The 26929-nt window shown below is 44.5% G+C and overlaps 1 protein-coding gene, 2 non-coding genes and 1 pseudogene across 3 annotated transcripts; 1 reads left to right on the forward strand and 3 right to left on the reverse strand.

The window, feature by feature from the left end:
- Positions 1 to 504: 504 nt before the first annotated feature.
- LOC112087323 lies at positions 505 to 13710 on the reverse strand (annotated as a pseudogene).
- On the reverse strand, positions 3721 to 3827 carry LOC112087419. Its single transcript, XR_002900101.1, has one exon. It is a non-coding gene; the product is annotated as a small nucleolar RNA R71 (small nucleolar RNA).
- Positions 13711 to 14053: 343 nt separating the features above from the next.
- On the reverse strand, positions 14054 to 15765 carry LOC112087324. The gene is made up of 2 exons (XM_024157342.1): positions 15116 to 15765; positions 14054 to 15011 (listed from the first exon to the last, which is right to left on the reverse strand). The coding sequence occupies exons 1-2, from the start codon at positions 15763 to 15765 to the stop codon at positions 14054 to 14056; spliced, it is 1608 nt and encodes a 535-aa protein (XP_024013110.1).
- A 6641-nt stretch (positions 15766 to 22406) lies between these two features.
- LOC112087433 lies at positions 22407 to 22512 on the forward strand. Its single transcript, XR_002900113.1, has one exon. It is a non-coding gene; the product is annotated as a small nucleolar RNA R71 (small nucleolar RNA).
- Positions 22513 to 26929: the final 4417 nt, after the last annotated feature.

Raw genomic sequence — 26929 nt, forward strand, 5'->3', positions numbered from 1 at the left:
TTCACTCGCGGTACGTGTTTTGGTCGACAAAGTCCACCCGCGGTACGTGAAAATGGTCGACAAAACCTTCCTGGCCAGCGAGAATGGCCGATAACCTCCATAGACCCAATTTTTGCCACTTTTCAAGCTTTGATCACCATTCCACCTCCTGGATTCATCTTTTCAGCTCCAAGTGCACCTGATGAACACTCAAAACATGCAAAGACTCATTGGGACCTAATGCATCTCCTAAGTTCTAAAACAAACCCTAAGGACCTAAAATGCATGGAATAAAACATGATTTAGAATGAATTATGCAACCTAAATGATGCAAATTATGAACATATCAATGTTCCTAAGTGAGCAAGCTAAAATTGTAGAGTTAAAAGAGGTATGTATACGTACCCACTCCCCCCCCCCCCTTTTTAGGAGGGGGGACAGCTGAACCCGTCCGAGGACGGGCTGCCTACGTACCCTTTGCAGGGATCAAGCCGTCCCGTAGTTCATGTTGGTCGTGCAGTATCCTTAGTGATAGTATTTCTTCAGGTGCATTGCGTTCCATTATCTTGGAATCGCCTCGTCAGCTAGTGTCGCGAGTTCGTAGACTCCTGGACGAACCACTTTTGTGACCTTGTAAGGACCTTCCCAATTTGCTCCGAGCTTTCCTGCGTTCTTCTCGGCAGTATTTTGGAAGACCTTCCGGAGTACGAGCTCCCCTGCTTTGAATCTTCGGCCACGAACGTTTTTGTTGTAGTATCGCGCCGTTGCTTGTTGATAGTTCTGTATTCGAATTAAGGCTTGGTCGCGCTTTTCGTTGATTAGGTCGAGCTCATCTAGCATCATTAAGTGGTTCAAGCCCTCCTGTCCTGGTAGAAGTCTTCGTCGAATACCTGGGAAATCCACCTCGGCGGGAATTACGCACTCCGATCCGTAGACTAAAGCGAATGGAGTTTCCCCGGTGGCTCGGCGCGGAGTTGTTCGATGAGACCAAAGGACTCCTTCGAGTTCTTCCGCCCACCGTCCCTTCTTGGCGTCGAGCCTCTTTTTCAGACCGTCGAGGATCGTCTTGTTGGCTGCTTCGGCTTGTCCGTTCCCTTGAGGGTATCTTGGCGTAGATTTGCTGAGGCGGATTTTCCACTTCTCGCAGAAGGCTTCTAAGCGTGTTGAGATGAACTGGGATCCGTTGTTGATAACACCGGATTTTGACCATTTTTATGGATCATTTTAATATCTTTTACAGGTGCTTTACTCCATTTTCAAAGGTTTTCAAAGGATTTCTATGTTTCCGGATTTTAAAAGACTTTTCAGGTAATTTGGGATAAAGAGGCATAAAATGGAACAAAAAGACTCTTTTGGATAAATGCAGACCGTCAGAACTCTCATGGAGAGACGAAGACCTTCTCACCGTCTGATCACCCTCAAAATTGGACAACTTATAGAAGAATCAACCAGCTTTCAAATGCACTTGGTTTGGAGACATTCCAACATTTGGATCTCAAGATATTCCATTAGCCCCGAAGCCACGCGGAGTCGGCCAGCAGCTCACGCGACCGCGGCCAACAAGCTATTTGCCGCGGTCAGAAGCTTCCCGACCGCAGGAAACAAGCCAATTGCCGTGGTCACAGCACTCCCGACCGCGGCATTCAAGCTCCAACTTAAAGCCCACTTATCTGAAGCCCAAAGTCATTCCCAGCCTCAATTCCGGAACCCTAGAGACCATGGAGTATTGGAGACTATAAATACATGTCAGAAGATTGTTTAAGTCCGAGTTCTTCAATAGAGAAGCTTTCTTTATCTCTTTTCTTTACTGTTTTTCATTACTTTTATTAAAACCAATGATAATGTTGAACTCAGCCATGTCTGAGTAGATCCCGAGTTGGGCTTAGGGTTCCCGAAAGGGGCTCTCATAATTGATTAAGACATCTAGGTTTATAGATCTGGGATTTCGACCTGTTCTCTGTTTATTCTTGTTCTTATTGCATGTATGCTTGATTGATCACCTAGTATCTGATCTAGATAGTTAGTGTTGCGAAAGTTTTCATTAAGTATCAGCCCTAGAATGAAACAGGCGATTTTTCCGTAGGAGTGGAAACCTACCTGCAGCGAGATCGTGAGTATTGACGAGTCTTATGCAGCTCTTGCGTTCTCTCCCTTCCAGGGCCAGAGTGGAAACCTACTGGTCAGGGTTGCGAGAAACAGTTGGTTATGATCACGACAGTGACGTAGTCATACCGCCGTACTCTAGCTCTAGAACCCATATATTGTTATCCGTCAATCCCAATCTATCTACCTTAATGTTAAAACCGATTATGATCCCTTAGAGTTCCCAAAAGCTCAGCGTTTTTAGCCATAGTTTACAATTTCCATCGATTATTACTTGCTCTTTTAGACCTGCATTTTAATTTCCTTAGTTCGTTATTTACTTGCTTTATATACCTTTCCTGCGATATTTTACTTGCCTTATCTTTGTTTAGTTCGATATTTTACTTGTTCTACTGCCTTTCATTCGATTTCTTTACTTGCCTTTTAGGATAGATTTATTTGCTTTATTTTCCTTTAGTTTAATTCAAGAAAAACAACCAACCTTAAAAACCAATTTAGTTTTTATTTGCTTTATTTTCCTTTAGTTTAATTCAAGAAAAACAACCAACCTTTAAAACCAATTTAGTCTAGACATAAAGTTAAAAACCGTAGAAGAATACCAGGCACACATATCTCTGTGGATTCGATCTCTAAATACTACAACAGATTAGCTGTGCACTTGCGGCTTTCTTTTGTTTTGTTAAGGGTAAAACTTGTTTTCTCACGTAGTTGACACACACACACCACCCCATCAAGTTTTTGGCGCCGTTGCTGGGGATTTGTTTCGCTGCCTTTTGTTATTTTTCTTGTTTTAACTTCTGTTCTAGACACCTGAACTCTAGTTCTTTCTTAAAGTTTTTCTGAACTATCTTTCCCTTCTTTTGTCTTTCTCTGAATTGCATGAATACCAGGCGTAGACCTGCAGGAGACATTCCAATTCTAGACGAGATAGACAGACACGAAAGAGGACTTCGAAGACTTAGACGAACGCAAGGAATGGCCAACGACGACCAGCCTGGAGATCCTATTAATCGAAATTTAAATATGGACCAAGACGGGTCCGAACATGGAGAAAACAAAGAGAATGATCACATAGAAGGTGATCATGCTCGACAAGATGGAGAGGAGGATGAGGTTCTTCCAAGAAACCACCAGAACCGAGAGAGAGAAGGACGTGAAGACCTTGATCCACCCATCAATGTAGCCGATGGTGACCACCCAGCAATGCAGCCGAATGAACGCATTCACCGCCCCATTCCGCCAGCAAATCAACACCGAAGACAAGCCAGGAACCATCGCATAGCTGATTTTGATGCACCTACTCAAAATTTTCAGAATCGATCTGCGATTCAAGTACCATTTCCAAACCGGAATGAATTTGAAGTCAAGCCTCAAATCATCTCATTGGTGAAGCAAAACCAGTTCCATGGAGTTCCTTCTGAGCACCCAATGGACCATATCGAGCTTTTTGAAGAAATTTGCAGCATGATGAGAACAAACCAAGTTCCACCTGACTATTTAAAGAGTAAGTTGTTCCCTTTTTCATTAGCAGATAAAGCTCACCGTTGGTTGAAGTCTTTGCCTGCAGGATTGATTACTAATTGGGAAGAATGTAGAACTACTTTCCTGAACCACTTCTACACTAAGTCAAGGTCGAACAATCTGAGAACGAAGATCTCAACCTTTCAACAAGGGCCAACTGAATCTTTCTATGAAGCTTGGGAACGTTTTAAGGAGTATGAACGTGATTGCCCTCATCATGGATTTCATGGATCAAGCCTGCTGAGCACATTTTATCGAGGTTTGCAACCAAAATACAAACTTTCACTTGATACAGCTAGCAATGGAGATTTTGGGCAAAAGACGATAACCCAAGGAAGAGCTCTCATCGAAAATTTGGCTCAAGCCAATAGCAATGACTGTCCTGAATATGATCGATCAATGAAGCAAGCCGGAACAGACAACAAGGAGATAACCGAGTTGAAGAACATGGTGAGCCAGCTTCTGAAGAGCAACAATCGCCCGATCCATGCCTGTGAAACCAACAATGGCGCAGAAGATGAAGTACCTAGTGATATCGATCACATTAATCAAGCATTTCAAGAAGAAGATGTGAACTACGTAGGAGCACTGGTGCCATACCAAAATCGCTCCAACAACAACTTCAACAACAACTTCCGGAATGCAAATTACAACAATCTCTCTTACCGCAATCCTAATGTGGAGAATCCTCAAGATCAGTACTATCCACCTCAGCAAAAATCATTCCAAAACAAGTTTCAAGGCGGAAACTTTGGAGGAATAGTACCATATCAACCACGACAGCCATATAACTACCAAGGTACGAATTTTAATAATCAATTTGTACAACAGCAGGGAGTCACGATGAACCAGCTAGCTTCACAAATCGGTAGACTTGAACAGTCAATCCAACAACTCGTTATGACAAACGAAAAGGCATCCAAAGATGTGAACGTGAAAGTGGACTGCATGTACAATGATCTGAATGGTAAGTTTGAATCCTTATCTTTGCACGTAAAAAAGTTAGATGTGCAAGTCGCCCAGACAGCCGACTCTATGAAGAGGCAAAGTGGAGTTTTTCCGGGAAGAGTTGAAGATAACCCTAAGAAGTTTTGCAACGCCATAACCACATTGCCCGAAGAAGAGTCCGGAACCGATGGAAAGAAAGAAGAAACCCCAATCTTTGTACCTCTGTACAAGTATATCGATCCCAAGCAGCCACCGTTTAAGGTACCCGAGCGATCACCGTTTCAAAGGCTTACCAGAGCCGATGATCCGGGACGTTTTGTTTTCCAGTGTTTCATTTCAGGAATCAAGTTTACAGACTGCTTATGCGATTCCGGAGCCAATGTCAACATCATGTCTAAGACATTTGCCGAAAAATTGGGCATAAAAACCTTAAGGACATCGACGGTTAATGTTATCTTTGGAGATTCATCTCAAAAAGATACTGAAGGGGCGATTCATGATCTACAAATTCTAGTGGGAGATAAGATTGTTCCAGCAGATTTCCAAATCCTGGAGATGGATAAAGACAAGGAGAGGCCACTCATTTTCGGGAGGCCATTCCTAGCTACAGTAGGAGCAATAATCGATCACGCAAACCGGCGTGCTGTTTTCCTCAATGTGGACAGAAAAAGGTACTATCCTACTATCTTAGATGAATTTCCAAGCAAAGGAAACAGGCCAAAAGAGAAAGAGAAGGAGAAGCCGAAAGCTTTTGCAAAGATCAAAATCATCATTCCACCAGATGCAACAGAAACTAGTGAGGACCAAATCCAGGAGTTGATCGAAAACACAAAAAGGGTTCTAAACAACATTAAGGTCCGAAAGAAGATTAAAGGTAAGAAGATTTCTCTTCAAGGGGAAGAAGTAAAACCTCCACCAACCGGAAGTGATAAAGGCACATCAAGTGGAGTGTCATTCAAATCAGCCTGATTCATCATGCTTACGTCGAGCTAAACGACTTAAAACAAAAGCGCTTAATGGGAGGCAACCCATTTAGGTACTCTTTCTTTTAATTTTCTTTTCCATTTTAGAATTTATGCTTTTTTTTTCTTTTTAAGTTTTAGGTATTTTATAAAACAAAAATACAAAAAAAAATCAGAAAATTAGAAAAACCAAGAAGAAAAAGGTAGGTCTTTAGCTGCTCGGCCCGGCAAAGACGAGAAGATTGGACAATAGGCCGCAGGAGGAAGACCCGCGGTCGCAACTGACGGGACCGCGGCAAACGGTGCATCGACCGCGGTACCGTGAATGCGACCGCGGCCGAGCCTTCATCCACCGCGGTCGCGCGTCTCCTGACCGCGGCCATTGGTCGTTGAGGTTGTGTCGTGGATTTGTGACGTTTTTCGGTGATTCCCGGTGTTTCCGGAAATGTTCCCGGTAAAACCCGAAAAGATCCTCCGTAAGTTTTAAACATATAATGTGTAAACAAGAAAAGGTAAGTTCCCGTAAACTTAAAAATGTTCCAGAAATTTTCCGTTTTTGTTTCAAAAACGCTTTTTAAAGAAAAGAAACAAAATTTTTGGATCAAAACACTTTCTTCTCTTCTTCTCCAAAAAAAACTTAGAGATTTAGGAGATAGAACACATTTTTCAATTCTTAAGCTTTTTAAGAGATTTTTGGCTCAAACCTCACTCTTTTTCGAAGCTGATTTCAATTCTGCCATCAATTCTCTCTTTCCAGCAAGGTATGAACCTCAAACTCACCATTCTTACTCGATTTTGAACTTAGGGTTTTCTTTAAAAACCCAAAATCTTGGTCTATTGATGGTGGAAATAGTTTAAGGATGATAGATTATCCATTTAGGTTATCTAAAAATCGATTTTAGAACCTAGCTTAAGAGGAATTGAGATTTTTGAAATTTGGATTCTTCATGCTTCATAAAAATCGAATTTGGAACAGCAAAAATTGATGAATTTGATTTAGTCTTGTGTGATTAGTGATTAGTATTGGGTAATCTTTAGAATTCACATAGAAATTGCTCATAAAAACCAATTTTTAGAAGATTTCTATGTTGAGGACATCAAAAATCCGAATTTAGTCATGAACTACTCGATTTCTCTGATTTAATATCAATTTTGTTTGCTAATAATTTTAATTAATCTCTTTATACTAGTATTAGTATAACAGATCTTAATTTGTTAAAATTAGCACCCAAATTCACTCTTTTTCCAAGAATCATTTCATTTTGCAGAAAATGGATGAAACCAGATCCCGAAGGAGCCGTTAAACTGGTGGCAGCTCCGATGACATTCCCGACGATGCTACTCTAGGAGAGTACATGCTGAACCAAGAGATCAGTGAACAACCAGATGTGATGAGATTGCTCCAGCAATCAAGAGAAACACGAGCACCTCCCGAGCCACCACAGATTCGATACATTGGGAGGGAGAGAAACCCGAGAGTGGACTATGCAAGACGTTTCAAGAAGCTGAACATCAAACCCACGCCTTGCATTGATTATCATACACTCGAGATGCTTGGAATCAGAGAGGATGTGATCTGGTACATCGATGCACTTAAGCTGAGACCCTACTTGGAGCTGAACCTTCCGACTTATCCTGAGCTAGTCCGAGAGTTCTTAGCGACCGTTACACTCCACCACACAAAGAGGAGGAACCCCAGAGCATCAGATGGCATCTTGTCATTCTCTATCCGCGGACAGCCTTATTCTCTCACCATTTCCGAGGTTTGTGAAGCCCTTAAGCTTCCATACACTGATGGCATTTACCTTGAAGATGAACCTGATCTTAACCTGTGGAGAGAGATGGGTCATCGAGCCTATGATAGTGGGAGATCTAAGTAAGCCCTTCTTAGCCACCCAGGAGTGAGAGTTGTGCACAAACTCTTAGCACACACGATTTTCTCTAGAGCCAACATGGGAGGTGTTTTGAAGACTGAGTCCATTACACTTCACATTCCGTTTATGGATGATCCACGACTTGCTTGCTTTGCCTGGATCATAGCGCAGAATATGGTAAAGGTGAAGCATGATTTACATGGTTGCGACGATGCTACTCCAGCCTTCGGGAGTACTATTACAGCGATGCTACAGGCTGTAGGATTTGATTTCTCATCTGATGATCCACTTCCCGATATCTGGTATGATCTACTTTATCTCTCTCGCGATCACACTATCTCTCGTGCCGCTTTCGAGCCAGACAGGTTTGGTTACAAGTATTGCGCTGGCACTGAGGAGCACCGAGTCTGCTTACCTTCAGCATCTATCCCGAGATTGAGTACCGGAGGACGCCCTCGATGGACTCCGGACTCCGATGATTTTCTGCCATCCGTACCTCGTCTACCATTCACCATTGGCCAATACATAGTGGCCAAGGCGAGGCGTGATGCAGCTGCGGCCCGTGCTCATTTTCAGCCATCCATTCCGACCGGCCACACCTCATCATCTACATCATCTCACACTCATTCCGATCTGGAGAGCAGAGTTGAGAGACAGGGACGACGCTTTGAGCGCGTTGTCACCTTCCTACAGGAGCAGCACCAGTTCGCAGACGACACCTCGGAGGATGAGTGATTGATCAGCACTTCACTACCATCACGGTTCTATCATCATTTTCTTTTCTTTTATCTTATTTTATCTTATTTTTCTTTTATTCACCATCTTCTCACCAACTTTTTCACACTGGGGACAATGTGATTTAAGTCTGGGGGAGGATGTCTATCCGTACTGATTATTTTCCTGCTTTTGCTTTTAAATTTCAAGTACTTTTTAAATTTTAATATGTAACCTATTCGACATTAAGTATTTTTCAGGAATGTTTGACGCAAAACTATGATGATTTAGACCTGCACACTTCTACACTATGCATGATAGCTCATTTGTGGTTAGCACTAGACTAGGCGGTAGCTAGAGTACTTGCACCACGAACTCCCACCAGAGGACTTCTATTCATGGAGATTCTTTCTGACAGGATATACTAGCTCACTATATTTGGACTTAATATTTATATCTAATTTTCTCATCATTGATTTTAGGCAGGCATCGACATACACATCTAGGACGTCTTTTACCATCACTTTTACCACTCTTTGTCGTCCTAGATGACCAGTTTATCTTTATCTGGTACCTTACCCTAAACCCAAAACCTTTGTTTTCAATCCTCATGCATTCTCTCTTTAGTTTATATCAGCAGATATGTGCAAAAACGTCGGAGAGAAGAGGAGCGACGCAGTTTTCTGTCACTCGCAAAAGAGACTGAATGGAATTGGGAAGGAAGAGTATCAGAAACATAATAAAGCTTTACAAGACAGATATTAACTGGTAAATTCGTGCTCTCTAAGACTCTATATCTAAAGGTGTTCCCTTTTCTCTTTAAAAAAAAAAAAAAAAAAAAAAAAAAAAACCTGAAAAGAGAAAGGGAAACAAAAAGCCTAATGAGTCTTAGATTGTCGACATTTATGGAGCAATGAGCAACCACTATTCGTTTAAGGAGCTATTTTTTTGAAAGATTTACAAAAATCTAAGTCTGGGGGAGTTTGGAGAGAACCTGAGGAAGAAGACCATGAATCTATGTCAAGAAAAAGTGACTGAAAACTGTGGATACCAACAGCTTCACTCTCTCTTGCGGTTTTGCATAATGTCCTGCACCCTCCAGATCTTCAGGTAACCCTTAAACACTTTAAGCCATACCCCCAAAATAATCCTTCTTTAAACCTAGCCTAGATTGCCTTGGCTAGATTTTCTTTGATGAGAACCACCGAGATTTTTAATGAATGTTAAGAGCTAGTTGACTGGAAGTTAGATCTTAGTGCATAGATTTCTGCATGACGGATTAACGGACTAGTTATGCCTGTATTGCTAGTGAGAATTTTCTAGGTTATTCCCGATTGATGCATACTGATTGATATTTGTCTAGAAGTTTGGTCTCTGAGATTTTGTTTAGTTCCTGCGTTTTCAAACCTCTCGCCGAGATTTAGCCTTTGTTTTGTTTGAGGACAAACAAAAGACTAAGTCTGGGGGAGTTTATAACACCGGATTTTGACCATTTTTATGGATCATTTTAATATCTTTTACAGGTGTTTTTACTCCATTTTCAAAGGTTTTCAAAGGATTTCTATGTTTCCGGATTTTAAAAGACTTTTCAGGTAATTTGGGATAAAGAGGCTAGAATGGAACAAAAAGACTCTTTTGGATAAATGCAGACCGTCAGAACTCTCATGGAGAGACGAAGACCTTCTCACCGTCTGATCACCCTCAAAAATTGGACAACTTATAGAAGAATCAACCAGCTTTCAAATGCACTTGGTTTGGAGACATTCCAACGGTTGGATCTCAAGACATTCGCCGAAGCCACGCGGAGTCGGCCAGCAGCTCACGCGACCGCGGCCAACAAGCTATTTGCCGCGGTCAGAAGCTTCTCGACCGCGGGAAACAAGCCAATTGCCGCGGTCACAGCACTCCCGAGCGGGGCATTCAAGCTCCGACTTAAAGCCCACTTATCTGAAGCCCAAAGTCATTCCCAGCCTCAATTCCGGAACCCTAGAGACCATGGAGTATTGGAGACTATAAATACATGTCATTTAGGTCGTTTTTAGGAGAGCTTTTTGATACTTTACAGAAACCCTTTTCCTTTAGCCGTTTTTATGAGATTTTTGTAGAAGATTGTTCAAGTCCAAGTTCTTCAATAGAGAAGCTTTCTTTATCTCTTTTCTTTACTGTTTTTCATTACTTTTATTAAAACCAATGATGATGTCGAACTCAGCCATGTCTGAGTAGATCCCGAGTTGGGCTTAGGGTTCCCGAAAGGGGCTCTCATAATCGATTAAGACATCTAGGTTTATAGATCTGGGATTTCGACCTGTTCTCTGTTTATTCTTGTTCTTATTGCATGTATGCTTGATTGATCACCTAGTATCTGATCTAGATAGTTAGTGTTGCGAAAGTTTTCATTAAGTATCAGTCCTAGAATGAAACTGGCGATTTTTCCGTAGGGGTGGAAACCTACCTGCGGCGAGATCGTGAGTATTGACGAGTCTTATGCAGCTCTTGCATTCTCTCCCTTCCAGGGCCAGAGTGGAAACCTACTGGTCAGGGTTGCGAGAAAAAGTTGGTTATGATCACGACAGTGACGTAGTCATACCGCCGTACTCTAGCTCTAGAACCCATATATTGTTATCCGTCAATCCCAATCTATCTACCTTAATGTTAAAACCGATTATGATCCCTTAGAGTTCCCAAAAGCTCAGCGTTTTTAGCCATAGTTTACAATTTCCATCGATTTTTACTTGCTCTTTTAGACCTGCATTTTAATTTCCTTAGTTCGTTATTTACTTGCTTTATTTACCTTTCCTGCGATATTTTACTTGTCTTATCTTTGTTTAGTTCGATATTTTACTTGTTCTACTGCCTTTCATTCGATTTCTTTACTTGCCTTTTAGGATAGATTTATTTGCTTTATTTTCCTTTAGTTTAATTCAAGAAAACAACCAACCTTTAAAACCAATTTAGTCTAGACATAAAGTTAATAACTGTAGAAGAATACCAGGCACACAAATCTCTGTGGATTCGATCCCTAAATACTACAACATATTAGCTGTGCACTTGCGGCTTTCTTTTGTTTTGTTAAGGGTAAAACTTGTTCCCTCACGTAGTTGACACACACAAACGACCCCATCAGTTGTCGGTGACTATCTCGTAGGGGACCCCGTGTCGGCAGATGATATTTTTCCAGACGAAGTGTTCGACTTGAACATCTTTTATGCTTGCGTAGGAATCGGCTTCGACCCATTTGGAAAAGTAATCCGTGAGGACGAGCAGGAAACGCTTCTGCTTCGAGCGATGTAGAGGTCCGACGATGTCCATCGACCATCTCATGAATGGATAAGGTGATGAAATTGACGAGAGCAACTCGGTGGGTTGATGAATTGTTGGAGCGTGCCGCTGACACTTCTCGCACTTCGCTGTAAATTTGTCGCAGTCCTTTACCATCGTGGGTCAGAAGTAGCCGTGCCGTTTAATCTTGATAGCGAGCGACCTTCCGCTGGAATGGTTCCCGCACGCGCCGCTGTGCACCTCGTGCATGATCTTTCTTGCCTCCGGTCCTTCGACGCATGTCATGAGAGGCCCTAAAATCTCCACTTAAACACCTCGCCATCGACGAGGACATACCGCACGGCTTGAGCTTTTAGTTTGCGGGCTTCCCATTTGTCGGTTGGCATCTCTCCATCGGCGATATACATTCGGATAGCTCCGAGCCATTCCTTGTCGCAGCCGTACTCCAGCTTGGCCGGCGAGGCGTCTTCGTCCATAGGAACGGCTTCGTCGTCCTCTGGTTCTTGTTCAGAAGGATTTATCAGCCGAACTCCTTCCACCTCTTCTATGCTAGGACGTTCAATGAATTCAACTGGGATCGTTCGCCGGAGGTCTGGGTCCGAGGTCGAAGCGAGTGCTGCCAATGCGTCGGCCGAGGTGTTTTCTCCTCGGAGGATACGAGTGAGTTCGAACTCATCGAATTTTTGCACCAACTCTCGGACCACTTTGAGGTAAGCTCCCATTCGTCCGTCCTTCGCCTCGTACTCTCCGTTGAACTGACGTGCTACGAGCTGTGAATCGCAAAAGGTTCTTATCTTTCAAACTCCAATTCCCTGCGCTAGTCGTATGCCGGCGATCAGTGCTTTGTATTCTGCTTCGTTGTTCGAGGCGTGGAAGTTCAGGTGAAAAGACTGCTCCAATATTTCTCCGGTGGGAGAGGTGAGGCGGATTCCTATTCCCGAGCCGTGTTTAGACGACGAGCCATCGACGTGCAGCGTCCACACTTCGTCTAGTGTTGGCTCGTTTGTTGCTTCGACGGGAAGTTTAATGAGGAAATCTGCGAGCACCTGTGACTTTGCAGACGACCTGTTCCGATACTCGATGTCGTATTCGCTTAGCTCTATGGCCCACTTGGCGAGCCGACCGGATTGGCTAGGGCTGTGTAGGATCGAGCGCAGTGGAAGCGTAGCGAGCACAACAATCGAATGTGATTGAAAGTACGGGCGCAGTTTCCGAGCCAAGACTACGACGGCTAGGGCAACCTTCTCGATCTGGGGGTAGCGAGTCTCGGCGTCGGTTAATGTCTGGTTGATGTAGAAAATGGTCTTTTGCTCGGATCGTTCTTCTCTGATAAGCACTCCGCTTACAGCTGTAGCAGACACTGCGATGTAGAGGAAGAGTGGCTCTCCTTCAACTGGTTTTGCTAAGATTGGTGGGCTCGCCAGATAATTCTTCAATTCCTGGAAAGCCGTCTCGCATCGTTCGTCCTACTCAAATTTTTTGTTTCCTCGGAGGGTGTCGTAGAAGGGCAGGCATTTGTCTGTGGAACGGGAAATAAACCTGTTTAGCGCGGCGACTCTTCCTGTGAGCCTCTGCACTTCGCGCTTCGTCCTTGGAGAGGGCATCTCAATTAAAGCTTTGATCTGCTTGGGATTTTCTTCTATGCCTCGGTGAGTTACCAGATAGCCGAGGAATTCTCCCGAGGTGACCGCGAACCTGCACTTTGCCGGGTTTAGTTTCATGTTGTGCTTGTTCAATTGTTCGAAGCATTCCCGTAGATGCGCGACGTGGTCTTCCTCCTTGAGTGATTTGACTAACATGTCGTTGATGTATACTTCCATAGTTTTTCCGAGCTGACCTGCGAACATTTTATTGACGAGCCGTTGATACGTTGCTCCTGCGTTCTTGAGCCCGAACGGCATGACTTTGTAGCAGTATATCCCGCGATCAGTTATAAATGCCGTTTTTTCTCGATCGTCAGGATGCATTAGGATCTGATTGTAGCCAGAGAACGCATCCATAAACATTAACAGTCTATTCCCTGCAGTGGCTTCGACGAGCCGGTCTATGTGTGGCAAGGGAAAGCTGTCTTTTGGGCACGCCTTGTTGAGGTCGGTAAACTCCACACATACTCGCCACTTGCTGTTCTTCTTCTTCACGACCACCGGATTTGCGAGCCAGTCCGGATATTTGGCCTCGGCGATTGATCCTACTTTGAGTAACCTTTCGACTTCGTCGTTAACTGCTTTAGCTCGTTCGGGGCCGAGCTTCCTTCTTTTCTGCTTCACTGGTTTAAAGGTCGGATCCACATTCAGCTCGTGACAGGTCACGTCGATGCTTATGCCTGGCATATCTTCTGCTGTCCAGGCGAAAGTGTTGATGTTTTCCTTGAGGAGGGAAAGGAGTTCGCTTCTCAGAGACTCTTCCAGTTTTGTTCCTATTTCGACGCATCGCTCCGGGCGCACCTCATCTATATATACCGAGTTCACTGCATCGCATACTGGCTCGGCGCGTGTTTCGCGGCTCTCCGCGATCTGTAATTACTATAAGAGTTTCGAGAGCTCGTTCGCGGCCTCTCGGTCCGTCTTCATCTTTTTGCGGTTGATGTCTGCTCGTGCGTCGGTGACGGGGTTCCTTAGCTTATGCTAGGCTAGGCAGCACATTCGTGACTCCTTTTGACTCCCCCAGATCGTTTTAACACCTGCTGGGGTTGGGAATTTGAGGCAGAGATGATAGGTAGAGGGTACCACCCTCATCCCGTTGATCCACGGAGTTCCCATGATCACATTGTATTGCTGGGTGATCGGTGACGCAGAATTTGACGATCTTAGTGACTCTGCCAGCTACTACAGGAAGCCTGATCGTTCCCATAGTCATCGTCGTTTCTCCTGAAAATCCGGTTAGAGTTTTGGGGATTGCTTCGACCTCGGAGAGGTCGATTCCCATTCTTCTGAGTGTTTCCCTGAAGATGACGTTCACCGAGCTTCCAGTATCGATGAGCACCCTTGCTACGTCATGATCCCTGATCATTAAGTCAATCACCAACGGATCGTTATGAGGTCGATCGATTCCTGCCGTTTCCTCCTCAGCGAAGGAGATCACTGTGTTTGGGATGTCGGTTGGTTCTGTCCAATTCTCCTTCGCTTCGGCTCGGCGCTGATAGGCTTTGATGGAGGATACGGTATCTTGGTAGTATTGGGATCCACCCATGATTATATTGATCCTTTGCCTCGGCTCGGATCGCTCTTCAGGTTCGCCTCTCCTGTCACGCTTGGGGTTATCGCCTAGTCGGGGAGGATTCACGGGTTCCGCCGTGACGCTCGGCTCGGCTCTCTCTTGTTGTTCGTTAGGGACGAGGTCTTTGATGCTAACCGCGTTTTGGAGCTCTCCCGCTGCCATCTTTGCTGCGAGCTTTGCTCCTAAAGTTCGGCATTGAGCCGTTGAATGCCCGTAGGTCTGGTGATACTCGCAGAAAGCCTTCTCGTCGTAGTTGGCAGACTTTCTCACCCAAGTGTTGTTGCGCAGCTCTCCTCTTCCGCGTCCGGTGCCTACCTGGTAATTATGGGCGCCTCCGCTTCTAGGTTCATCCGAGCTCTGCGTTGTTGTGTTGCTCGATGGGTTGCCCTTCTTCGCGGGACGCAGCAAAATTGAGCTTCGGATTGCCGCTCAATTTTACGACGAAGTTGAGCAAAATTGAGCTTCGCGGGACGCAGCAAAATTGAGCAAAATTGAGCTTCGCGGGACGTTGCATCGTACTGCTCGTCCAAGTTTTTCATTTCCTCCTCGTTTACGACGAAGTCTGATGATCGGTGCAAAGCGTCTTGGATTGTATGCGGCGTGTTGAGAGCCATCTCCCGTCGAAACTCAGACTTGTACCACAAAGATCGTTTCAGAGCCTCGAGTGCAGCCTTGTCGCTTATCCCTTCTATTTTGGATACGACTGCCTTGAACCTTGCCATGTAATCTCGAAGCGGCTCGTTCGGTCCTTGGGATAGTGTCCACAGGTCAGGATCAGATGTTCCTCTGTCCATAAACATCAAGTATTGTTTAAGGAACAAAGCGGAGAGCTGATGAAAACTGTCGATAGAATTGCGCTCCTGCCTCGAAAACCATTCAAGCGCGGCTCCCTTGAGATGCTCCACGAAGAGCAGGCAGTATCCGGCATCTACTTCGCGTCCAGTGAGTTTAGCGGCGTTCTTTGTGAAGGCTCGTCCCATCGCTATTCGAAACGCGGTGATGTGTGCTTTTGAGTCGGTTGTTCCTTCGTAGAACGGGATTCTCACCTTCCCCGGCTCGGGAATCCTGGCCTCCGTGATTCTTGCATTGAACGGGGTTCTTTGAGTTTCTTCAAGCATTCGGTCGATTTCGGGCGCGGCACTTGTCGCGTTGTGCACTTGAGATTTCATTGCGCGTATTTCAACCACTGTCCGAGCCATAGAGGCTCGCAGCCTTTGAGCTCGAGAGTTTGTGCGTGAGTCATTCCCTTTGATTGGGGGGGTCGCTCCTGCTCCTCTCGCCTCGGCTCGTCTTCGCGTTCTGCCTGCTCGATCCATTGGAGATTTTCTTCCACCTCGTTTGGGTTATCGCCGCGGGTCGGATCGGAGACTTCGTCAGTCCGGATGCCGTTCAATGCCGAGGCGAGTTCTTCTTGACTAATTCGGCGAGCCGAGCCAGTTTGTTGTGGATTCATGGTTTCGTCGTTCTGCTGGGCGTCTACGTCGATTGCATCGTTTCCTTCTTCGCCGGCTCGTCGCCTCGAGTTTCGGCGGAGAGGGGGCGGCTCGGTTATGTTGACTCGGGTCGCCGCGAGGGTCTGTTTGTCGATGAGACGAGACATTAGAGGAGCCGAGGGGTTTCTCGCGCTGCTCCATGAGGCTTCTGCAGGTGTCGAGAAATCGAAGCGTCTCCGGATTCCATCCATCGGGTAGAGAATTCCGGCTCTCCAAGTTGGGTGCAGTCGCTCAGCCGCCATCGCGTCGAGCCTCTCTGTAATCGCCTCGTTTCTTTTATCCTGTTTGTCGATTTTCTTCATCAACGCAACCATCATGTTTCGCATCTCCTCCTGGGTTTCGATCGTTGCCGTCGTCGTGCCCGATGCCGGAGCGTCCTTCTCCGCGCCGTTACCGGTGTTGTTGTTGTTGTTGTCGTCGGGGGTGTTGCTCGCCATGTTCTTCGGATCTTAAAGTCTCGTCGATTTAGAGTAAGAAAGTTTCGATTCCCCACAGTCGGCGCCAAATTGTGTGAGCCAAAACTCGCACAACCAAGAATTGTGAAGAGAAATTAAGGGATCTGAAACTTCTAGGGTAATCGCAAGAACAGTAAGATCAAAAGAGGATTTTTATTGCTGTAAAGTGTTTAGTCCTTATTGCTTAGGGTTGCCAAAGTTTGCGGAATGAATTGTATACATCATATATTTATACTAACTTTCTAAACCGCCTAGCCGAAAATCTCGGGCGAGTTTTTCGGAATATTTCCTTATCGCCTCGTGCGGCTGACCGCCTTTGCATCTCGCCTAGGGTTTTCCATGGGCTTCATCTTTCAAGGCTTTGGTTCGGCCCGTCCAAGCTTCTTTACGGCTCGGCCCATCTAGCCTTCTTCACGGCTCGGCCCACTTGCCATGGGGACATGATCTAGCCCACCGCACTGATACACGGCTCGGCCCAAACGTGTTGAAGTGGGGCTTGGCCCATTTCTTTTGATGCGGCTCGGTCAACCTGTCTTCTTTCACGGCTCTCCCTACTGGTCTATCTGCACGGCTCTCCCATTTGTCTTGGTGAGAACGGCTCTCCACTTGTCATGGTGAGAACGGCTCTCCCACTTGGCAACCACGGCTCTCCCAATTGGCGACCACGGCTCTCCCACTTATTTTTCTTCCATACGTAGCCATTCTGAGGTGGTTTATCTACTTGGGGTGAAAACCGACCCCAACATTAACCGCGCCTAAAATTGCCTTGACAGAGCGTTTAAACTCAAATTTCCGCGCAAAGTCTTCAAATGACCGCGGTATGGATAAGACAAGGGCCGTACGGGCTGGACTCATTTTTCTTGTGTTAACACGAGCGGTCTCAACATGTTCCACCCCGAGGGCACCAGACCGAGTGTTTCGAGCTCATGCTAACACATAAATTCGTGGCCCTCAAGTCTTTTCCATTGACCGCTTAGACCTTCTTCTTTGACTTAAGTGTCCCAAGTGTTCTTGTCCTTGTTCGTTCTCGTTACCAGGCACCTCGGTATGCTCCACCACGAGGGTATCATGCCGAGGGCACTTGTTTTGACACAGAACACTTGTTCTTGGGGGGGGGGGTTTAGGTGGCTCGGCCTCAGTGTAAACAGGTCGCGGCCTCAGAACGAGGTTTTTAACCGTTTCTTGTGAACATTGACCCTCGGTATATTTATACCGAGGTGTTTACACTATGGTTTTTCCCCCACACTTAGTAATTTCACAATCTCTCTTTCACCACACGGCCCGGTGTTAATGAGATGAGGAGTTTAGCCGAGGTTCTCATGCTTTCACTCGGTAAATGGGGACCAAGGCATGATTATGCCGAGGGTCGATACCGAGGCTATAAAACACTCATGTCTAAAACACAAGGCCTTGTCTTTACAAGCTTTCTTGCCTTCTTTCTCTCAAGATTCATTCTCAGAACGCTGTCTAAACCTGAAACACCTAACAAACCCTTCAAAAAGTTTCAAATAAAAAGAAAAAGAAAGATCAAAACGAAATATACAAGGATAAGCTTGGGGTGTCTCCCAAGAGCACTTTGTTTAACGTCTCTGAGTTTGACTTTACCTACCTTTTCAGGCTGTTTCGGGTTTAAGAAGAGGAACTGAGGTAGCTCCCTCTCTTATTTCGGATACCAAGTAATGCTTTACCCTCTGTCTGTTCACAACAAAGCCTTGCCCATCTTTTCCTTCTAAGACAATTGCTCCATATGGTCTTACTTCAAGAACTCTAAACGGGCAAGACCACATATACCTTAGCTTTCCAGGGAATAGCTTAAGTCTCGAGTTAAACAACAGCACTTGGTCCCCTTCTTTAAACTCTCGCTTGTGTATCTTCTTGTCATGAAGCGCTTTGGTTCTTTCTTTGTAGATCTTAGAGATTTCAAAAGCGCCTAAACGGATCTCCTCAAGTTCATGAAGCTGTAGAACCTTCTTATCCTGAGCCGTCTTGATATGAAAGTTCAAAAGCTTCACTGCCCACAAGGCTTTGTATTCCAGCTCAACCGGTAAATGACAGCTTTTCCCATAAAGCAAGTTGAATGGTGAGGTGCCAGGTTTTGTACGCGGTTCTGAAAGCCCACAAAGCATCATCGAGCTTCTTGCTCCAATCTTTCCTAGATGAGCTCACGGTCCTCTCTAAAATAGCTTTGATATGACGGTTTGAGACCTCCACCTGACCGCTTGTTTGAGAATGATAAGGGCTAGCTACCTTGTGCTTCACTCCATGCTTTTTCAGAAGACTCTCAGGAGTCTTATTGATGAAATGGCTACCTCCATCACTGATAACTACCCTTGGGACTCCAAATCTTGGGAAAATGGTGCTCTTAAAGAGCTTGACCACAACTTTGGAATCATTGGTTGGAGATGCAACCGCTTCTACCCACTTGCTCACATAGTCCACAGCAACAAGTATATACTTATTCACGTATGAGCTTACAAAGGGACCCATGAAATCAATGCCCCAACAGTCGAAGACTTCGACTTCAAGAATTGGGTTATGAGGCATTTCATTCCTCTTGGATATGTTACCGTGCCTTTGACAAGTCTCACATCTTGAGACAACACTCTGAGCGTCTTTAAACATAGTCGGCCACCAAAAACCACTCTGTAGAACTTTGGCCACCGTCGTGAAAGCCACTAAGTGACCACCGTATGCTGAACCATGGCATTCTTGCAACACCAGGTAAATCTCCTCCTCAGCTAAGCATCGTCTATAGAGATGGTCCTTGTTAAGCACATATAGATACGGCTCATCCCAATGATACCTCATCACATCTCTAAAGAAATTTTTCATCTGGTAGGAATCTAGCTCTGGTGGCTCTAAACCACATGACAATTAGTTCACAAGATCCGCAAACCATGGGAGGCTTCTTTCCCTGATCGTGTTGGCCTCCTCCACTTCTAGATAAGACTTGACTAACATAAGATGTTCCTCGGGCAAAGCATCATCTAGAGGTACTTTTGATTGGATTATAAACCTTGAGAGATGGTCGGCAGCTCCATTCTCAATACCTTTTTTGTCAAGCACCTCCATATCAAACTCTTGAAGCAACAAAACCCATCTGAGCAACCTCGGCTTAGCGTCTTTCTTGGTCATGAGATATTTCAAGGCTGCGTGATCTGTATAGACAATGACCTTTGATCCCACAAGATAGCTCTTAAATTTATCAAACGCAAATACAATGGCCAACATCTCTTTCTCGGTGGTCGCGTACTTCTCTTGAGCAGAGTCCAATGTGCGGCTTGCGTAATAGATCACAGGGAGCTTTTTATCCTTCTTCTGCCCCTGGGTGTTTCACAAACCCTAGGGAGGCCGCCACCTTTGAAGAAGGAGCCGCCGCTGGAGGAAGTCATCGCGCCTCTATCTGATTCTGTGTTCTTCATTTTTCTTCCCTTCTTTTCTTTAATTTCCTGCAACTTTCAATACTCTGTGATGATTGTTTACAATATGTTTGAGTAGTTACACAGTTGGGTTTTAAGGGATTTTTCAAAGCGAATTTCGTGTGTCTTTGCTTATGAATCGATATATTTAGGATTTATAATCTTCTAGATTTTCTTCGTTTGCCTTTAATCTTACTGCGTGATTCTTTGCTGGCCACTTAGAAGCCGATCTGATATGATATGTTGCGAAAGTTTTCATTGATTGTTTGAACTAGGGTGAAACAAACAATTATTCTATAGGAGTGGAAACCTACCTGTTGTTGAGTTGTGAATGTTGATGAGTCTTGTTCTGCTATTGCATTTTCTCCCTTCTAGGATTAGAGTGGAAACCTACTGATCAGGGTTGCAAGAGATAGTTGTTTAGTGCTGCGAAAGTAGGCTATTCATACTTCCGTGCCTCGAGTTCTAGAGCATACGTAGTTGATTACCTTTATCACTTGTTTAAAATCGACTTAGCATAGACCATGAATCCCTGTGAAACCCCTTGATGCCCAACGTTTGTCTTTAATTGCTTACAACCTTCAATTTATTCGCTTGTTCTTTGCTTCCATTCCCTTTTGGTTAATCGCTTATTACTTGCTTTCATTTGCTTTCGTTTTCAATTGCTTTTACTTGTTTAGGTTTTTAGTTTAGATTTAGTGACAACCAAAACTCAAAACCAAAACCCAAACCTGTTTAGTTCTAGTCTGATTTATGCATTGCCGTGAATTCGTACTGAAACAACTAAGTCTTTGTGGATCAATAACCTTAGTACTACAGCGCACATCTGTGCACTTGCAGACATTTAGGGGTTATAAATTTAAAACCTGAAGCTTAGTAGAACGAACCAATACCCCGTTTACAATCGTAATCAGTGTCTCCCCAACAGTCTTTGACTCCCCAATGTCTAAAATGCCGAGGCCACTCCTCCTGAGCTCCAAAAACCTTGTCTCAGCTTTAAGTTTTTTCGGTTGGTCCAAAAGACGTTTGTACACCTCGCTTTCATCGTTCAAGAACCCGTGCTTGCTTTGTTCCCGTGTTAAGACCACTTGTAATGGGCTTTCTGAGTTTTACTCTTCTACGAGCTCATCAGCTACTTCCTCCATGGTTTCAACATAGAAAACCTGACCTCCAATGGTCGGTTTCTTCATCATTTCCTTCACATTGAACTTCATAGTTTCAGAACCGATATGCAGCTCGATCATGCCTCATCATTTCCTAGGAAAGCATCTATTATCACCAGAGTCATTTGAGTATTCTCCAAATGCTTCTCGAAGACTGCTTAGGCTCTGTCTAGGATTTGCTTCTTGAAACGCCCTGGAAACGATATCTTAGGCTGATAAGGAGGTGGTGGAACGTATGGCTTTTCAAGCTCAGGTGTCTTCTCCACTTCTTTACCTTTCTCTTTAACCGGATCTTGATCCAAAACCTCATCTTCTTGCATCATTTGAGGCTGCCTCCCCACCAATTTGCTCATTGTCCTCAATGAGCTTTGTCTTAGGTGCTGGAGCTTATAATTCTTTTCCATTCCTCAAAGTAATGGCGTTCACATACTCCTTTGGGTTAGGTTCTGACTTGCCTGGTAAAGCCAGACCTCTTGACAATGTTGAAGCTTGATTCTGCTTAAGCTCCCGTATATCATTGTCGCGTGCTGACTCTCAACCCGTTGCTGACTTTGTAACAGCTGCTGTAGAAGCCCACAGAGGTCAGGTCCCATCTTATTTTGAGCCGTTCCCTGGTTCTGTTGCTGATTAACCATCGGTTGTGGACTGAAACCTGGTGGGAACTTGTGCTGTTGCGGTTGGCTGTTGAAGTTGTTGCTTTGAGCCGATTGATTCTGCTGGCTATAACTCTGTTGTTGCCCACTGAACTGTTGCTTGGGCTGAAAGTTGTTCTGAAATGGAGCTTTATGAGCATAGCTTTGTTGGTGTTGTTGAGCAGGATACACTTGATCTTGAGGATTGGCTACATATGGGTTTCGGTAAGAGAGGTTTTGATTGTTCCCAAAGTTGTTAAACCCCTGATACCTTTGTTGATTCCCTATGTAGTTGATCTCTTCTTGTGTGAGACCATCTTCATTCAAGTTGTCAAAGCTCGGCCCTTGGTCATCAAACTCCCCTACAAATGTATTGGCTTTTGTGTAGCCATGAGAACTTTTTCAAGCTTGCTCTATAGCTCTCTAATGTCTTTCTCCATTCACAACTCTTTGCTAGACCCATCAGATCGGTTAGCCCTGTCGAGATCCTCTCCATAGGTATCATTAGACATCGCAAGATTTTCCACAAGCTCCACTGCTGCGTTTATCTCCTTCCCAAGAAAGTTCCCATTTGAAGCTGTATCAAGTTGGTTCCGTATCTTGGGAAGCGCACCTCAGTATAAAGTACTCAGGAGGGATGCCTCCGAGAAGCCGTGGTGTGGACATTGATTGGTATAGCTTCGAAATCTCTCCAAGCCTCACTAAAGCTTTCATTGGTGTGTTGTGTGAAGCTGGAGATCTGATTTCTCAGCTTGGCCGTGCGTGATGTGGAGAAGAACTTGGACAAGAAGGCTAGCTTGCATTGTTCCTACGTTTGTATAGAGCCCCTCGGGAGATTCTTTTCCCATTGGTGTGCTTTATCACAAAGACTGAATGGGAACAGGCGTAGCTTGAAACTGTCTTCTGATACCCCGTTTATCTTTTTCAGATCGCAAACTCGATTAAATTGATCTAGATGCTCTAGAGGGTCTCTCCGGGTAGACCGTGAAACTTGGTGTTCTGCACCATATTGAGCAGGGAAGCTTTAACTTCAAAGTTGTTGTTTTGCACAGGTGGTGCCTAAATCCCGGCTCTATACTGGTGCGCGTTTTCTCGGTCATTTTCTCCAGCAAAGACCGGAGGAGCTTGTCTCAGAGCTGGTGGTGGAGGCGGAGGAACTTGGTGTGCTTGCTGCTCATTTCTATTAGCCTGATGCTGGTTTTGTTGAGAAAGCCTTTCATTTCGCTGAGCCTGTTGTTGATTAACATAGGCCTGCTGTTCGTTCCTCTCGGCCTGCGCTTGATTAGCCTGAGCCTGGTGCTCGGCATCTTGAGCCTGTTGCTCAATCCGTTGCTGTTCTGCCATGCCTAACCGTTCAAAGTGCCATGCTCTCTCGCGTGTCCTCCTTTCAAGTCTATTGATGTTGTTGTCGTAAGGTAGAGGCAGTTCTGTGCTGCGAGACCTGGTTTTCACGCACCTGAACGCAAAGGCAGAACTTGTAAAGTAGTTAGTAAAACAGAAAAGGTAAAGTCTTGATCTCAAGAATAAGCAAGAAACTAATGCTCCCACAAGTTGGCAACAGCACCAATTGATAACTAAGAGTTTTTAGGCTCTTTGTAGAGGTATCAATCCCCTGTCTTGTAGTACAAGGGGTTATCAAACCAAACTTGTGGAGAGGCACTAATCTATGTTACTTGTAATCTTAAGTCAAGGTGATCAAACAAAGTTTTTGGTAGCTAATCTACTTGAAATGCAAGGAAGATTAAAAATAAAGCAAGCGATGATATTTAGACTAGATGAGGATGCAAATGATAGCAAGTAAACAAGAAAATGATCGTTGATGATAATAGATGATAAAGGCAGAGGCTTTAGACAGGATAAAGGACTCGGTGTCTCCAAGCTAAACTAGCGAGCTAATGAATCAATATTATCAAGCACTTTCATTCAGCATGAACTCGAAATATGTTAATCCTTTCATGAAGGTATTAAACATCTAAACTGATCCTCTTTCATACCAAAATCCCTTTTGAGAAGCATGAATCAGTCAGCTTTAAAATCCAGTTCAATAAGTCATTTAAGAAGAAAAAACTATCACTCTTGCGATGAAAGACTCTTAAACCCTTAACCGATTGGTTCAGACATTTCCTCAAACACTTTTGATACAAGGAAAGTCTTAGATCTGGACCGCAAGTGATGTGCTTGGATCCAGCTTAGAGAGCATGATCGGCTAAGGAATAAACATGCAAGCTAGACCCCTAAACTCGCTAATCTAACTTGGAAACACCCTAATCTACATATGTAAAACCTCTTAAATGGACTACTCACTAATCATAACGAGCTCACTAAGTCATTTGCAAGACGTGTAGCTGGTCATGATTAGAAGCTTTAATGCTAGCGAATAAAAGAAATGAACAAGAACAAGATCTTCACGTGAAAACGAGATATCGCATTAGATTAATCAGGTTTCACAAAAAGAGGCAAGTTCTTAGAGCTAAAACAGGCAGGAAATAAGATAAGATAAAAGGATGATTAGGTTTTTGGTCCTAAAATCTATTTATAGTGAAGGGTAAGTGTTGCGTATCAGCCGGAACAAACCAGATACTGAACGCTCTTCTTGGGTAGTTGGGTGAGCACCTTGGTTTGTGAGAAGGTGAGGTCCTGATGCCGAGGGGTGCACGTGAGAAAAGATCCAGATGAAGATCTCATGAAGAACACGTCAAGAACATGCATGAACCCTAGTCTTCAATCCATCTCACGTGCATTCCCTGAGTCAACTTTTTCTTGAATCTGGGTTTGTGACAAGGGACCTGTGCATGCAATGCCGAGGGGCTTGGTAGTCGGGGGGTTCAGGCAGATAAAGTCCGACATGCAGTACCGAGGTCTTTAAACCGAGGTTCACGTCCAACACTTAGCCGTTTTCAGCTTCGCTTCTCCAGCATGCATGCCTCGATCTTGATATACCGAGGATTTAGTATGAGTTCTAGTCCAAAGAGGTTCAGGGGAGGAGCCGCGGCCTAAGCAATGTCGAGGTAATGATGCCGAGGCCCGTAGAAACACTTTGCGTATCGCGACTCCTTGGGCTCGTACTGATCAACTCGTCTTCCAGTTGCAATAACTTTTAGCACACGATTCCAAATGTCTTGTAACCAATTCCAAAATGAAGATTACTCATTCAGCGCAAACTTTGGTGAAGAAACCATCGGAGCTTGGGAGGTGGAAGTCTCCCCGGATTGCTCATCTTTGCAATGCATCAGAATGACCGGAAAGACAGCTTTTAGACCGACCTCTTTTCCGGAGACGTTATCTTCAAAACCACCGCTCCAAACTGGGTGATCTAAGGTGTTCCGGAAAGAGTGCTCAGGGATCTCGAATATTGATAAAATCCATGTAAACTGTTTCGAGCTGGAAGGGCATCGTCCCACGTAATCTTTGAAACCCATTGGATTGGCTCTTGAATACACGTGAGACAGGCGTGTCTCCTGGTGGAGATATCTTTCTACTCACTGCTCCAAATTCTGCGATTCGAACTGTTCTGGGATCTTGACTTGATTATCTCCAACTTTGATGAAGAGCCCGTCAACTGATTCGGACCAGAAGATTCCCCAGATTTGCAATCTTTGATGTGCGCAGGTGAAAATGGGTTTTAGCCGAGAAATGCATTCCGTGGTAAGGAAAATATCCGAGAAACGTGTACCGCGGTAAGCTTTTTAGCCGATAAAAACTTCTCGCCTCGGTATAAAACTTCACCTGGTGGAGTTTTCACCTGGTAATGATTTTTAGCCGATAAAGACCACCCGATAGCGATTTTAGCCGATATTCTGATCCAGCCGGTACGAGTTTTCGCCGAGAAATTTCTCCAAGCGATTTTCACCATTTTTGAACCTCTTCTTCACCGTTTCAACTTCTGATCACTTCTATTGAGCTCCAAATAGTCTCCAAAACACCTGATAAAGACTCCAAACCCTGCAAAACTCTTTGGGACCTAATGCAAATCCTAAAGCCTTCTTTGATCCCTAAAGACCTAAAATGGATGAGAAAACACATGATTTGGACTCTAAAATGCGGTTTAAATGAGGCAAAATATAGACATATCAGTTTGATGGCTTAAAAAGATGCCACATGGGATTCAAAGAAAAGAGATGTAAAGTTGAGTCATGGGTGGATTGTCACAAAGATCTTAACAGCAAAAGGATACAAGTTTGGAAAGAGTGAAGCAAGCTTTGATCTGATCAATGAAGCTCACCTTTGCAGAATTGGATTCTTTCAAGGGAAAGTTGGAGACAAGCTTGCCTACAACTTCAAGCTCTTCCGAGATTATGTAATTCAAGTTCTCCTTGCCAACACCCCTCTCACCTCAATCCAAGAAAAGTGCAATATCTCTTTCATTCTGCTAAAGGACCAGCTACACCATCCTTAACGAGATCCACCTGTTGTGTAGCACAAGAAGGTTGCCAAAGAAAGAAGCTCCAAGGCAAAGGAGGGAACAGATACCACTTTGATCCCTACATTTGAGAAAAGCCAGGGACCTTTACATTCAGAGCTCACCAAAGGATTGGTGCATTGCAACAATGGTGCAAGTGGCAAGACAAAACCATCCACAAATTGGTGAAGTGTGTAAAAAAGACGAAGAAGAGGATCAAGAAGCTAGATAACCCCTGCGAAGAAGCAAATCCACCACCAGCATCACCTGTCCGCCGAGAAGAGGTTGGAGAAAGCTCCACTACATGCACTGTAATGGTCTTAGACGACAAGGAGCACTAAGTTGATCCTGAAACTGTTTTTGCTGAAGAGCCTAGCCTGCCATCATGGAGTGCTCCATCCTGTGAAACCTCCAACCCCTCCTACTCCTTGGGGTCAGACCCAAGAAACTAGGTGCACTCCACACCTTTGTACATATGCATTTTGCAATTTTCCTTTGTCATTTGCATTTTGTCTTTGATTTTTCCTCTTTTTCATACTTTTATAACACAAGGGACTGTGTAATTTAAGTGTGGGGGAGGGGTTTAATGTCTACTAATCATGTTTGCTGTTGTTCTTATTTTGATTTGCATCTTGAGTCTGCATCTAAGTGCATAGAAACACCAAAAAATAAAAAAATCTGAAAAATTTTCACAAAAAATGTTCATTTAGTTGCATTCACATTTTTAGGATTGAGTCTAGATTGCATTTCATATAGGTTTGCATCATTTGCA

This window comes from Eutrema salsugineum, unplaced genomic scaffold (assembly GCF_000478725.1).
Source record: "Eutrema salsugineum unplaced genomic scaffold, Eutsalg1_0 scaffold_18, whole genome shotgun sequence".
Lineage (NCBI taxonomy): Eukaryota > Viridiplantae > Streptophyta > Magnoliopsida > Brassicales > Brassicaceae > Eutrema > Eutrema salsugineum.

Excerpts from the sequence above, each read along its gene's own strand:
- LOC112087324 (XM_024157342.1), bottom strand. The coding sequence starts at position 15,765 with ATGAAATCTCAAGTGCACAACGCGACAAGTGCCGCGCCCGAAATCGAC. Across the intron at positions 15,012-15,115 it reads ATGAAAAACTTGGACGAGCA|CTCAATTTTGCTGCGTCCCG; the intron begins GTACGATGCAAC and ends GGCAATCCGAAG.